The following is a 16,224-nucleotide window of genomic DNA, read 5'->3' on the forward strand; positions in this document are numbered from 1 at the left end:
CATGTGGCATGAAGACAAAATACCCATACAAATGGAATAAAATAAACATTACAAAAAAAAAGACAAACTAGAAAAAGTCATATAGCATGTCTCACTTATTTGAAAATAATAAACAAATAAATGCACACACAGATAAACATACCTCTGAGTACGTACAGTTCTCAAAGAGCATATACCAAATTATAAAAGATAAGCCACTATTGGGAAGTGAGCAGTTGGGAGCAGTGCTACATATCCATATGGCTATTTTTTAAAAGAGGTGAATTTTATATCTTGTAATTTAAAAATTAAACAGATGAGATAAATAGAGAGCCCCAAAATAACACCACACAGCTACAAACATGTGATTTTGACATAAGTATCAAAAACATGTATTATAAAAAAGACAATTTCTTTAACAAGTAGTGCCACACACATGAATGGCACTAGACCTTTCTGTGTCTTATCCTGCAAAAAAACAAAACAAAACAAAAACTCAAAATGAACTAAAAAAACTGTAATATAAGACCTGAAATTTTGCAACTTTTAGAAGAAAACATGAAAAATACTTCAAAATCTATTCACAGGCAAAAAGATCTCTTGAAGAAGGCTCCAATGGCTCAGAAGAACCTATAAATGGTACTACACAAAGTAAAACCATTAAAAGAGAGAAGAGGTAGCCTACAGAATTAGAGAAAACCTTTGCCAACTACATATTGGATCAGAAAGTCATATCTCAAATATATAAACAACTCAAGTGTTAAAGCCAATAAAACAAATCACCTAATAAATAAGTTAATAATTTATAATAATTAGAAAAAATGGCTAGTAAATATTTGAAAAAAGAATGGGTAACATTCTTAGCAATCAGAGAAACAAAAATTAAAACTATACTTAGATTTCATCTCCTGCAAAGTCAGAATGACTGTCATCAAGACAACAAACGACAACAAATGCTGGCAAAGCTGTGGGGAAGGCAGAATTTAAAACACCACTGAGAGGCGTGTAAACTGGTGCAACCTCTATGTAAATCAGTATGGTCATCAAAAAAGTGAAACAAGAAAACCAAACCAAACCCCACAATCTCACATATCTATACCACTCTTAGAGTAGTAGTCACCTAAAAGAAATTACATCAGCAAACCACTGAAATAGGCATACCCATGTATACTGCAGTATTAGTTTACACAGAATAATGGAAATGGGCTACTAGAGAGCTAGCCAATAAGAAGCCTGAGCCATCGGCCAAACAGTTTATAATTAATATAAGCCTCAGTGTGTTTATTTGGGACTAAATGTTTGTGGGACCAGGCAAAACAGAAACTCTGTCTTCACTAGTTAAAATGACCAAGATACCCAGATGCCTATTGATGAATAAAGAAAATGTTATGCAGTTTTAACTGGAATTGATGAAAGTGTCATAATTGAAAGCCCATTTTGTATTCTAACAAAAATTAATTCATAAATGTTTAAAGGGGAGACAGCAAAAACAGCTCAGTGTTCTTCCAAAGAATCTGAGTTTGGTTCCCAGTTCCTACATCATGGCTTACAATCACCTACAACTACAGTTTAGATACCTTCTTGCCTACTCAGTTGTTGCACACATATGGTGTACATACATGCAAGCAAATAATGCATACCCATACAGTAAAAATGAAAAAAAAAGTTTTTTAAAGTATATTGAAAAAATAAAAGCAGAAAACACAACAAACTAATTAATTGAATTACTCAGGGAAGGAAGAAGCTCTTAAGCTTTGCATTTTAGTACAGTGTAGACTGTGATGAATCTATGAATAGTAACTTGAGAAATACCAAGTGTAACTACCCAGAAAAGTTAAAGAAAAAGGTTAATATTTGAGTTCAGCTTTGTGTTGTGGAATACTTGTTTACACTGCAGAGATGTGTCACTGTCATTGGTTTAATAAAGAGCTAAATGGCCAACCGCTAGGCAGGGGAGAATAGGTGGGACTTCTAGGCAGAGAGAGGAACTAGGCAGAATCTAGGTGGCACACAAGAGATGCCAACAAGACCCTGAAGAAGCTGGACATACAGTACAGAGGAGAGGTAACTGACCCATATGGCAGAATGTAGATTAATAGGAACAGGTTAATTCAAGTTAAAAGAGCTAGTTGTGGAAAAGCCTAAGCTATAGCCAAGCTTTCATAATTAATAAGTTTCTGTGTTGTTGTTTGTGAGCTGGCAGCCTAAAGGAAGGTACCCAATGTCCAGCTATGCATATCCACATAAGGGCTGAGAAATGTGGGGGGAAAAAAATCAGAACATGGAGTCAGACATGGCTTTCAGGCAATCTTTGTCTTTCAAGCAGACTCAGTGCTTGCAGCATGCAGAGGGGTGGCCCCTTTAATACAACTGATCACTTAAGCAGCCTGTGAGCTACTGGTGCTGCAGACTAGATAAAAATGTCTGCCACAGCTTAGACATAGCAGCTTCCAGAGCAGGGACAGTTAGGCCCAGGGTCGGAGGGTGGGGACTCGGAGAGGCAGCTACCAGTACCAACTGCTGAGTTAGCTGCACAGCAGAGGGCCTAGCTGCAACCTAGCAGTTTAAGCTTTGGCTCATTTGGACAGAGAATGTTGGAGGTACTTAGTAAAGCCAGGTCCAGACTGAATAAACCTCTAAACAGGTACAAAATGCTTAAAAGTCTGCATAGATGCTAAAGAAAGAAAACAAAATAGGTATAGACAAGCATAGAAAATAGTTTACAAATAATAAAGTTAAGTCTTTAAAGAAAGAATAAAGTTTTATATGCATGTATATATGTACGTATGTATTATAATAAGCCATATAAGGATGGGAAATACAGTGTGCCTGGATCTGTAAGTTACTTTGTTGACTTTAAGGTTTTTGAATGCTGATGAGCTAAAGACAAACGAGGTTGTGAGACACTGCACTTGCTAAACTGAACCAACCTATACATTTTTAAAAATGTCTTAATTTCATAATGTAAGTCAGGAAAGGTATTATATTAGGGGAGAGGTTATGACTTTGTTTCCTCAGGAAACAAAAAGCTATGGGGTTTTCAAAGTTAATAAAGATCAGATTTGATTGGAAGAGATCACCTGAAAATCTTGGCTACAGACAAGAAGGAAGAAACCAAGAAAAACTACAAGACAGGTGACATATATGCTGATCCCTCTGCAAGGGAACAGCTCTAAGACTGGATGAGACATGATAAATCTTGTTGACTACAAAGTCCTCATGACTTATTATTACATGCCATACTTTCATGTGACATGGATGAAGATTTATATTACAATTTGGTTATATAATCCAAACAGACTTATAAAGTTGAGAGACATCTTTTATTGCTCAAACACAGAGCAGACAATTATCTTTAGCTGACTTGCACATGCCACACAATTCCACACTTGTGCCAATGCATATGTATGTATGTATGTATGTATGTATGTATGTATGTATGTATGTTACCTTTAAAAGTTTGTATATTATCAGAACAAAAGGATAGACACCAATGAAGACAAGTCAAATAGCCAAGGTGATCCAATCCCACAGAATGCCTCTGGTGCAGTTTCCTCAAAAAATCTGCATCTAGGACAGCAACACTGCTAGCTGAGATGGTCCAGCATCACAAACTACTCTCACCAGGACTTCAGATAAACCCTTCACTTTCCCATCACATAAAGATTGGACAACAAAGCCATGTGGTAGTGGTGCACGCCTTTAGTCCCAGCACTCGGGAGGCAGAGGCAGGCAGATCTCTGTGAGTTTGAGGCCAGCCTCAAAGTGAGTTCAAAGAAAGTTACATACTCCAAAGTTACATACAGAAACCCTGTTTTGGGGGGTGGGGGGGAAACTGGACGACAAATGATACAGCTAGCTCTCTTAGGACTTGATCATTATCCCAATTTTCTCAGTGTCTCCTAAAGATGCTGTGTCCCAACACAATAAGAAGCAGACTAGAGAACTTGATGCCCACATTCCCAAGAGGTGGAGAAGATGGGTTTTGGTTGTTCAGTACGTTATGAATGTTTGTTATTGTTTAGGTGGCTAGTTACAAGTTGTTATTGGTCATGGTGAGGAAGAAACAAAGCAAAGGAGGTTAGATTCAGGGATCTCAGTCTGAAAAGAATAAAAGGGAGATAAAGGAAAGGTAGGCTAAAAGGGTAGATTACTGAAACTACTTTTGAACTAAAAAAGCAACTACTAGCCTTAAATATTTTAAACTGGTATTAATTTCTGTATATTGATACAAATTTAAGGTTATTTTTAAATATACTGTATATATGTTTCTATTCTTGTTTAAGGTATTGTACCTATGCAGCTTGTCTAAAAAATGTAATGCATTATTAAGAAATCAGGTTGGTAGTTAGTCATCTATAATAATCAAGCATGTAGCCATTAGATAGTTTTTCGAGGTTTAAAGGAGATATATTTACATAGCCAAATGGTCTCCAAATACTTCAGAGACCTACAGAATATGTCATTTAAGACGTTTTAATAGGGCTGGGAAATAGCTCAGAGTCCTGAATTCAATTCCCAGCAACCATATGGTAGCTCACAACCATCCATAATGAGATCTGGTATGCAGGCATACATGCAAGTAGAACACTGGATATACAATAAATAAAATTTTAAAAAAGATGTTTTAATAACATAAGCCTTTTCATGACAGTGGGATATGTCTGCTCCTGGTGGCACCAATCTACTTCAGAGAAGATGATAGGCAAGAACCTCCACATGGTATTAGCTTTCACTGGGGCAAATTTAGCCACTGGGCAAGAAACTGCCCTTTGCCTCAACTGCTGACAGTCTATTGTCTAAATTGGGTAAGCAGGACACAAAAGAAGATGACTGCTAAACTTTGCCAAGACAAGGTAGGACAGTCCTCCAAAAAATTCTCGCTTCACAAAAAATCTGTCAGGTATTCTAGGCTTGTAGGCCAAAGGTGGATGACTAACACTGCAGAGGAACCTTGGGTGACAGGCAGCCAGATGACTCTGTTGTTTCTATAGTTTTGGATATTTTCTCTGAATTTCCTGCTTACTCAGGTAATATACTTCTTGGGTCTTTGATGGGGTTGAAAATAGATAGTTATAGTTGTCCTTGTTACCAAATTAAAGAAAGAAAAAAGAAACTCACAAAAGAGGTGTAAAAGTATATAAGGTTGAGAAATATAAAAGCTGTTTAATCTAAGAAAATATTTTACAGTCTAAAAGGACATTTTTAGAAAGGTAAATACAAGTTATAATAAAAAGTGTTGAGGTGTAAAACTTTGGACTTATCAAGAGAGGGTAGATAATAGTTTCTTTGTATATGCCAAATACAAATGAACTAAACATTGTTAATGTAATTCTTACTGATAATTGTTATTATTGTATACAGTTTTACTGTGTTAGAGTCAAACCCTTTCCTTCTTATTTAGACAAAAGGGGGAAATGTTGCAGAATATTTGTTTACATTGTGAAAATGTGTCACTGTGATTGGTTAATAAAGAGATGAATGGCCAATAGCTAAGAAGGAGAGAATATGTGGGAGTTCCAGTCAAAGAGAGGAACTTGGGATGAATCTAGGTAGACAAGAGATGCCAGGAAAGACTGAAGAAATTGGGCAGACATTGCAGAGGAGAGGTAACCGAGCCAAGTGCCAGAATGCAGATTAATTGAAACAGGTTCATGTGAGTTATAAGAACTAGTTGGGGAAAAGCCTAAGCTAAGGCCAAGCTTTCATAATTAATAATAAGTCTGTGTGTCGCTATTTGTAACCTGGCAGCCCAAAGTAAAGTCCAACTATAACTTTGAAGGTAAGCAAGTTGAGAGAATGGGTGGAAGTGGTAGAGGGTCTAGGCAAGACTTGCACAGAGGAAAAGATGAGGTTCTGTCAGTATGGACATAATTAGTTTTTTCAGATCATTTTCAAGTATGTGTAATTACACACCTGTAATTGCAGATACATGGAATGCTGTTGCAGTAGTAGGGTTGCAAATAAGATACCGACCTTGGAAACGTAGGGAGAGCCTGTCTCAAAATTAAATTAAAAAGGGCAGGATGTAGCTCAGTATGGTGCCAAGTATATGTAAGGCTCTGAGTTCAATCCCTGCTACCACAAAAACAAACTAAGGTTGTTCATAGTATTATTAAGAATAAATAGGCTAGAAGACTCAAGTAATCCTTAAAATTAATACTAACCTAATTGTAGTAGTAAACATCTGCAATTCTAGCACTCTGGAGGCTAAGGTAGGAGGACTGTCAGTCAGAGGCCAGCTTGTGACACATGGTGAAACCCTTTCTCAAAATAAAATGAACACTAGCCAGGTATTGGTGGGGCACGCCTTTAATTCCAACAATTGGGAGGAGAGGCAGGCAGATATCTATGAGTTTGAGGCCAGCCAAGTTGACAAAGCTAGTTCCAGGACAGGCTCCAAAGCAATACAGAGAAACTGCCTCAAAACAAACAAACAAACAACAACAACAACAACAAAAACCCACTAAAAATATCAATCCTAATTATAAATCACCTCCTTTACTATCTTAGTTTTGGTGTTTTTGAAGCCACTCATGGTTCTTATGCAGTCCTGGTACTGTACTGCCATTTGATTATAATTATTTAATAACTAAGCAAACATTTTATACATGTTTTTCCAAGTTCCCTAATCAGACCATTAAATCTGATTTCTTTTGGGTCTTTGATGGGCAATATAAATTGCTCTTATCTCTTATTCATGATATTTTATACTGTATACTATAGCACATAACCTATTATGCTTGAGACCTGTGATAATAAATACATACAGTTTTTACCACAAATAAACTGTATATATTTAACCATATTAGGTAGCAGAGGCACTGCAGGTGAAGCATACAACGTGTAAAAGAACTCCTACAAAAGCAACTGCTATATACATATGCAGTAGTTAATATTACATAGTTAATATTTTTCTTTAAAATGATTCGCCTTTTGAAATGTGGGATTATCTGAGATGATACTATCTTTGAAATTACAAGTCTTGATGATGGGGGAAGTCATTCTGTATGTATGATTCTCTGAAGTTATAGGCCACTGCACCACCCAGACAGGATTGTCAGTTAACCACTTTAAGGGTAGGGCTTCTGGTCCCTTTATGAGTTCCACACTTGTTTTATTCTGTTTTTGTACATCCTGGATGGTCAGTGTCTGTTTTATATAGTGCCTTATAACACTTTTCCCATAAATATCTGTTGGCTTAAGGTTCATTTTTGATACCGGAGGAATGTTAATTTGGGTATTAAACTGCTGCAGATCATAACACCATAGATTTACTGATATATTAGCCACATATGGCCTCAGCCTTCCTCTTTGTCCTTCTGGCCCTACGCACTCAACCCATTTCATGCTATGCTTTACATGAGATAGGGGTCAAATCCCTAAGAATTGGACATCTACCTCTTGATGCCAAGATTCTGGAGTGATAATGGTGACATCTGGTATCCTTCAAGTATAACATTATTTATTTGTACTCTTAGTTTTAGTCTTTGGTCATTTATCGAAGTCTGTCAAAATATACATTTTCTGTTAACTTCTTGGACTTTTTATTCATTCTCCAAAGCTATTCTACCATCCAGAGCAGTATCATATTTTTCAATAGCCACTGGATTTCCTAATGGTTCTGGGGAGGATTTTCCTCCAGTGATTGGGAATGACTAGACCAATTTTGACATGAGCCCCCAAGGAGTTTCCCAATGTTAAAGAGTTGCTTTGTTTCTTGTTGATCTACATTCATTGGTCCAGTGTCAGTCTTTGCCGCATCTCCTACACAGTCCAGAAGTTTGGGGCCTTTTGTTTGAGTTATTCCCAGAAGAAATATTATTTCTAGGTATGTCTTGTCTGAAATTTCTTCTCAGATGGACTACTCTACCAAATTAAAGCATTTGGTATTTTGATGTCTCCTCATATGTTTTGAGATGGCTTCTCCTACTCATAAGAAACCCTTAACTATCCTTGCCATGCTTAAGTCCGAGGAATCTACCTATTCATCTCTCTAAGAAATAAAACATCCTATAAAATCTAGAGTATAGGCCTATTGAAGGGATATGATTTGTTCAGTGGCATCAAGCTACAGAATGTAAACTGAATCCTATATTAGTTTCTTTCCCATTCTGTCACTCCTTGTATTTCAATTTATAAATTATATTAGGAAACATCAGGCTTCTCTAAATGCCTCCCTTTTATAGATAACCACTACAAAAGGCATAAGAATTAACACAAAGTTCGAAGTTTACAGAGAATAAAATCTCCCCAGGTAATGGTAAACATTTAAACTTCTAATTAAGAAAGGAACAAAACAACACATTTCAACAGCCAAAATTGGAGAATTAAAAGATTACAAAGGCCTTACTTCTAACAACATCTTTAAAGGGAATATAGAATTTCTTGGAACTTCTCCATAGAGAAGGCTGGCCTTGAACTCAGAGATCTGCCTGACTTTGCCTCCTAAGTGCTAAGATTAAAGGCATGTACACTACCACCCAGTGGGAATGTAGACTTTCTAAGGCCCTATTTTTCTGGTGTCAGATAAATGAGCACCTAAAAAACTACAAATAAATATGTTTCAGGGCGGGGGAGACAGCTTTCTTGGCAAATGCTTGCCTTGAAAGAACAAAGACCCAAGTTTGATCCCAGAATCCTAGTTATTGTTTTTGTTTTATTTAAGAAACAAAACAAAACAAAAAACTAAGGGCTAGAAAGACTGCTCAGGGATTGAAAACATTGCCTGTTCTTCCATAGGATCTGGGTTCAATTTCTAACACCCACAGACAGCTCACAACTGTCTCTAACTCCAAGATCTGACACCTTCATATAGACATACATTCAGGCAAAACACCAATGCACATTAAAACAACACCAAACAAAACCAACCCCTGGGCGTGGTGGTTTACACTTGTAATTTCAGTTCAGAGGATTTGGAGACTAGAGGATCCCTCAGACTTGCCAACCAGTCAACCCAGAGTACCTGGCAAATTCCATACTAAAAAGAGGCCCTGTCTCAAACAATAAGGTGGCTGGCACCTGAGGAATGACAGCTAAGATTATCCTCTGGCCTCCATATACACATACATACACTAGTTTTTGTTTGTTTTTAATCAACAAAAATAGCATAACAAAAATTATTAAATCTGTTTCAATGTGAAAAACATAGACCGTAAGATTTTTAAAACTTTGACAACATGTAATGTTGGATCTTTACTGCTTTGATTAATCATAAGTTAACAAACTAAAAACACAGACAAGAGAGCCTGTTTTGTAAGTAACATTCACAAAAAACATAATGTGCCAAGAGTTAAGTTAGGGACCAGAAGCTAACAACTTCTAATAGAAAAAATATGAGAAAAAAAATACATATACATATCTTTTTTTTTTTTTTTTTTTCAAGACAACCATGGCTGTCCTGTCCTGTCCTCTCACTCTACAGACCAGGCTGGCCCACAAACTCAAGGACCTGCCAGCCTCTGCCTTCTTAGTGCTGGGATTAAAGATGTATACCCCCACAGATGGCAGGAATCAAAGATTTTTGAGGCAAAGTTTTATCTTATTTCCACAGTATTTTGTATATAGTGTCTACATATAAATATACCAAACAAGAAGCAAATATAACTACATAGTAAATAAATGATTCTCTTCTAAAGAATATAAAAAACTATATTTGTCTCAAATACAGGACTAAGATAATTACATCTGTAACAGTGTATGGTAGCATATACCTTTAATCCCAACACTTTGGGAGGTAGAAGCAAGTGGGATCAAGGTCAGCCGTGTTTACAATACAAGTGCCAAACCAACACAGTAACAGAAATATCTCAACATATGTATATATGTGTAAACATGCATACACACACACACATACACACACACACACACATATAATTACAGGCAGTGTTTTTTTTTTTAAATCCCAGTTAGTTTCAGGTTTAAATAAAGACCAATGACCATGAACAAAGAAACATACCAAAGAAAGTGCTGCTTGAGTCTGGTGAAGGAGTGGCTCCGGGAGAGAGGAGAGGTGAATGCATTCAGGGATTTTAATGGTTCCTCCATCCAAATCCGCTATGATTACATCTAACTGAAAAAGATTTTAAAATTAACTATAATTCATAAAGCATATTTCTTGTTAAACAAATGAACTGGCTAACTCAAACAGAAAGACCAGTTGAGAAGGAGGTTCTTGGCTACCACAGTAAGAGTTCTACATTTAGAAATTCCCATTACTTTACATTTCCCAACTTCCTGTGAAATTAGGTACAGTATGTGAGAACAAGTTTGCCACTGAAGGATGAAAAATGATATGTGCTCTTTGGCTCTTCAAGACAGCAGTGCTGTAGGGATCTTCTATTTCTCTCTTCTTTCCATAGGGAAAAACAATGAATTTGAGCAGTCAAGCATTAATCATCCAGATGAGGACACTACCTGAGAGAATTGTAATAGAAAAGCAGGATGGAAGGAGGATTGGATGGTAAATGATGTCATGGAGCAAACTACTCAGGCACATGGGAGAATTTCTATGAAGTGCTATGTGTTAATAAAATTCCATGTTAACTGAGCTATTTCATTTGGACTGTATAAAAATCAATAAATAAAGCATTATGTAACAAAAATTACTGTCTAGATACAAAACCAGGCTTGGAATAGTGATGCACACCTACAATTCTGCACTTGGTGGGCAGAAGTATGAGTTCAAGTCCATCCTCAGCTATGTAATAAGTTTAGGTTTATGATCAGCCTGTGATACATTAGACCCTCTCTCAAAACCAAGACTAAAACAGACAAAATCAAGGCCCCAAACCTCATCTGTAGTGTTTAAAAGATGACATTTAAAATCAACTTACATAGAGGTGAGTCTGGGACCAATTTGGGTGGACTCACTCCTACACCATTCCCCGGGAGTTCCCTAGGTTGGCACCGGATTCCCCTGCCCCTGTGTCCTGTCCCCATCGAGAGCGCTCTTGGAGCTCTGATAACACCCCCACCCACCCTCACCGAGAGCCTACTCTCCCCCTACTCTGTGCTGGACCCTGCCCAGACCACTGCTCTGGTAGAGCACTGGGACAGAGGGTGGAGGCAACAATCCAGACACCTTCAGGGAACCTCTGGGAGCAGCTCTGAACACAGGAGACCTGCCTATCCTCGCGGGACCACCCATAAATTCCACCTGCCTGGTCTCTGACCCCCACCACCGGTCCTCTACTAGAGTTCCAGGCCCCACCTATCTCTGCGGGACCCTCTGAGTTCCTTCCAGCAGTATTCTTGACCCCCATCTCAGGGACTTTGCTAAAGAGGCCTCAGCTGCAGAGTGCCAGGCTCAGGCTAGATCTTCCTATAGGTACAAGGAACATCCTGACTCCCAGCCTTCAGGATCTTTGACCCCTATTGCCAGTCTTCTGCTGGACCCTGATCGCTGACCCCTATTGCTGGGCCCCTGCCTATGGAGAGACCTCCTAGAGAGCTTGGACCACCCAGGGCTACAGCCATCGAACCTCTGACTCACCTAAGCCCACCGGGGAAGTACCATAGAGAGAGAGAGAGACCCCACCAACACCTACTGGAAGAAGCTATGGGAAGATGGCAATACAAGAAAACACCTAACAACAGAAAGACAAGCATGACACCACCAGAATCTAGGGAATCTACACCAACTAGACTGGAACATAACAAAGCAGATGAAGCAGAAGGGAATGACTTAAAAATTATTGTCATAAAAATGACAGAGGCCCTCAAAGAAGATATGAGAAAATCCCTTAAAGAAATGGAAGAAAAAACAAAAATGTGGAAGAAATGAACAAATTTCTTAAGGAAAGTAAAGAAAGTACAGAAAGCCCCCCCCCCCCCAAAAAAAAAAAAAAACCAATTAAGTAGGTGAAGGAAACGGTTCAAGGCTTGAAAACTGAAATAGAGAAAATAAAGACAACAAAAACCAAAGGAATGCTGGAAATAGAAAAACTGGGCAAACGATTAGGAACTACAGATGCAAGCATAACCAACAGAATTCAAGAGATGGAAGAGAGAATTTCAGGCACAGAAGATAAACTAGAGGAAATAGATTCATCAACCAAAGAAAATCATAAATCCAACAAATCCTTAACACAAAACATCCAGGAAATGTGGGACATCGTGAAAAGGACAAACCTAAGAATAATAGGCATAGAGGAATGTGAGGAAGCCCAGCTCAAAGGTGCCAAAAACATATTCAACAAAATCATCGAGGAAAACTTTCCTAATCTGAAGAAGGACATGCCCATCAAAGTACAAGAAACATACTGAACACCAAATAGACTGGACCAAAGAAAAAAGACCCCTGGACATATAACAATCAAAACACCTAACATACAGAATAAAGAAAGAATATTAAGAGCATCAAAGTTAAAAGGACAGGTAACATATAAAGGTAGACCTATCAAAATTACACCCAACTTTTCCATGGAAACCCTCAAGGACAGAAGGTCCTGGATATATGCTCTACAACTACTAAGAGTCCATGGATGCCAGGCCAGGATAATATACCCAGAAAAACTCTCAAACACTATAGATGGAGAAAACAAAGATATTTAATGACAAAGCCAGATTTTCACAATACGTATCTACAAATCCTGCCCTACAGAAAGTTTTGGAAGGAAAACTCCAACCAAAGAAAGTTAACTACACCCACAAAGATGTAGGCAACAGATAATCCCACTACACCAGAAACCAAGGATAAAGCAGGACAAATATATTCACAATTCCACTGCCAACAACAAATCAAAAACAAACAAGCATCAATAATCAATGGTCCTTACTTATCCTCAATATTAATGGTCTTAATTCACCTATAAAAAGACACCAGCTAACAGAATGGATAAAAAGAAAGATTCCATCCTTCGGCTGCACACAAGAAACACATCTAAGCTTCAAAGACAGACATTACCTCAGGGTAAAGGGTTGGGAAAAGATCCTCCAATTAAATGGACCCAAGAAGCAAGCAGGTGAGGCTATCCTAATATCGAACAAGTAAGACTTCAAACTTCGTATTCATCGCAGGAGAAATCCATCAATACAAAGTCTCAATTCTGAACATCTATGCCCCAAATACAAAGGCACCCACATTCGTAAAAGAAACGCTACTATAACTCAAACCTCACATAAAACCTCACACACTTATAGTGGGAGACTTCAACACACCACTCTCACCACTAGACAGGACCACAAATCAGAAACTTAACAAAGAAACAAAAGAACTAACAGAAGTTATGTCTCAACTGGGGTTAACAGACATCTATACAACATTCCATCCAAACACAAAAGAATATACCTTCTTCTCCGCTTCGCATGGAACCTTCTCTAAAACTGACCACATACTAGGCGGAATAGCAAACCTCAACAGATACAAGAGAATTAGAATAGTTCCCTGTATCTTATCAGAATACCATGCTTTAAAATTGGAATTCAACAACAACACAAATAGCAGAAAACCTGCAAACTCATGGAAACTGAACAATGTGCAATTGCACCACTCCTGGGTCAAAGAAGAAATAAAGAAAGAAATTAAGGACTTTCTAATATTCAACGAGAATGAAGACACAACATACCCGAACTTATGGGACACCTTGAAAGCAGTGCTACAAGGGAAGATCATTGCACTGAGTGCCCATATGAAGAAAACAGAGGATAGTCACATAAGAGAATTAACAGCACAACTGAAAGCCTTAGAACAGAGAGAAGCGAATTCACCCCGTAGGAGTAGATGCCAGGAAATAATCAATTTGAGGCTGAAATCAACAAAATAGAAACCAGGAAAACAATACAAAAAAATTAATGCAACGAAGAGTTGTTTTTTTGAGAAAAACAACAAGATAGACAAACCTTATCCAAACTAATGAAAAAGCAGAGAGAGAACATGCAAATTAACAAAATCAGAAATGAAAAGGGGGACATAACAACAGACACAGAGGAAGCCCAGACAATTTTCAGACCATATTTGAAAACCTGTATTCCACAAAATTTGAAAATTCAAAGGAAATGGACAAATTTCTAGATAACTATCACTTACCAAAATTAAATCAAGAATAGACAAACAACTTAAATAGACCTATAACCCGCAATGAAATAGAAGCAGTCATTAAAAGCCTTCCAACCAAAAAAAGCCCAGGGCCAGAAGGCTTCAGTGCAGAATTCTATCAGAAATTCAAGGAAGAACTAATACCAATACTCCTCAAATTGTTCCACACAATAGAGACAGAAGGTTCATTACCAAACTCTTTTTATGAGGCTACAATCACCTTGGTACCCAAGCCACACAAAGACACAACCAAGAAAGAAAACTACAGACCAATATACCTCATGAACATCGATGCAAAAATACTTAATAAAATACTGGCAAACTGAATCCAAGAATACATCAGAGAAATTATCCACCACGACCAAGTAGGCTTCATCCCTGGATTGCAGGGATGGTTAAACATATGAAAATCTATCAACGTGTTCCACCATATAAACAAACTGAAAAAGAAAAACCATATTATCATCTCCCTAGATGCTGAAAAAGCCTTTGACAAAATTCAAAATCCTTTCATGATGAACGTCTTAGAGAGATCAGGGATAATAGGAACATACCTAAACATAATAAGAGCAATATACAGCAAACCAACCATCAAACTGAATGGAGAGAAGCTTAAGGCGATTCCTCTAAAATCAGGAGAAACACAAGGCTGCCCTCTCTCTCCATATCTCTTCAATATTGTACTTGAAGTTCTAGCTAAAGCTATAAGACAACAAAAAGAGATCAAGGGGATCAAAAATGTAAAGGAAGAAGTCAACTGTCTCTATTTGCAGATGATATGACAGTTTACATAAGCGACCCAATAAACTCTACCAGGGAACTTCTTCAGCTGATAAACACCTTCAGCAAACTAGCAGGATACAAGGTAAACTCAAAAAAATCAGTAGCTCTACTTTATTCAGATGACAAAGGGGCTGAGAAAGAAATCACAGAAACATCACCTTTTACAATAGCCCCAAACAACATAAAGTACCTTGGGGTAACGCTTACCAAACAAGTGAAAGACCTATATAATAAGCACTTTGTGGCTTTAAAGAAAGAAATTAAAGAAGATACCAGAAAATGGAAAGATCTTCCATGCTCTTGAATAGGTAGGTAAACATAGTAAAAATGGCAATCTTGCCAAAAGCAATCTATAGATTCAATGCAATCCCCATTAAAATCCCACCACAATTCTTCACCGACCTTGAAAGGATAATAATCAACTTTATATGGAAAAACAAAAAACCCAGGATAGCCCAAACAATCCTGTACAATAAAGGAACATCGGGAGGCATCACCATCTCCAACATTAAGTGCTACTATAGAGCTATAGTCCTGAAAACAGCCTGGTACTGGCACAAAAATAGACAGGTAGACCCAAAGGAATCAAATTGAAAATCCTGATATAAACCCACACACCTATGAACACCTGATTTTCGACAAAACAGCTAAAATTATACAATGGTGCGAGGACAGCATCTTCAACAAATTGGTGCTGGCACAATTGGATGAGGGTGGGTAGAAGACTGCAGATAGACCCAAGTCTGTCACGATGCATAAAACTCAAGTCTAAATGGATCAAAGAACTCAACATCAATCCAGCCACACTGAATTGTGAGAGAGTAGGAGGTACCCTTGAATAAATTGGTATAGGAGATCACTTCCTGAACTTAACTCCAGTAGCACAGACACTGAGATCGACAATTAATAAATGGGACCTCTTCAAACTTCGAAGCTTCTGTAAGGCAAAGGACACAGTAGACAAGACCAAACGGCAGCCCACAGACCGGGAAAAGGTTTTCACCAATCCTACATCTGACAAAGGGCTGATCTCCAAAATATACAAAGAACTCAAGAAAGTAGTCAACAAAACACCAAATAACCCTATTAAAAAATGGCGTACAGAACTGAAGAAAGACTTCTCAATAGAGGAAATCAAAAAGGCTGAAAGACACTTAAGAAAATGCTCCACATCCTTAGCTATCAGGGAAATGCAAATCAAAACAACTTTGAGATACCATCTTACTCCTGTCAGAATGGCTAAAATTAGAAACACCAATGACAACTCAATGCTGGAGAGGATGTGGAGAAAGGGAACACTCCTCCACTGCTGGTGGGAGTGCAAACTCATACAGCCATTTTGGAGATCAGTATGGCGGTTCCTCAGGAAAATGGGAATTAGTTTTCCACAAGATTCAGCAATCCCCCTCCTAGGCATATAC

General features: G+C 37.9%; 1 protein-coding gene across 4 annotated transcripts in view; it reads right to left on the reverse strand.

The window, feature by feature from the left end:
• Nucleotides 1-16,224, reverse strand: part of Sbf2 (SET binding factor 2) — a 319,861-nt gene that overhangs the window by 151,920 nt on the left and 151,717 nt on the right. For all 4 annotated transcript variants that reach the window (XM_051192671.1, XM_051192670.1, XM_051192673.1 and 1 more), the window contains exon 9: nucleotides 9,941-10,054. In XM_051192671.1, coding sequence (XP_051048628.1) covers nucleotides 9,941-10,054 — 114 coding nt within the window. The remainder of the gene's footprint in view (nucleotides 1-9,940; nucleotides 10,055-16,224) is intronic.

This window comes from Phodopus roborovskii, unplaced genomic scaffold, assembly GCF_943737965.1.
Source record: "Phodopus roborovskii unplaced genomic scaffold, PHOROB, whole genome shotgun sequence".
NCBI classification, from domain to species: Eukaryota; Metazoa; Chordata; class Mammalia; order Rodentia; family Cricetidae; genus Phodopus; species Phodopus roborovskii.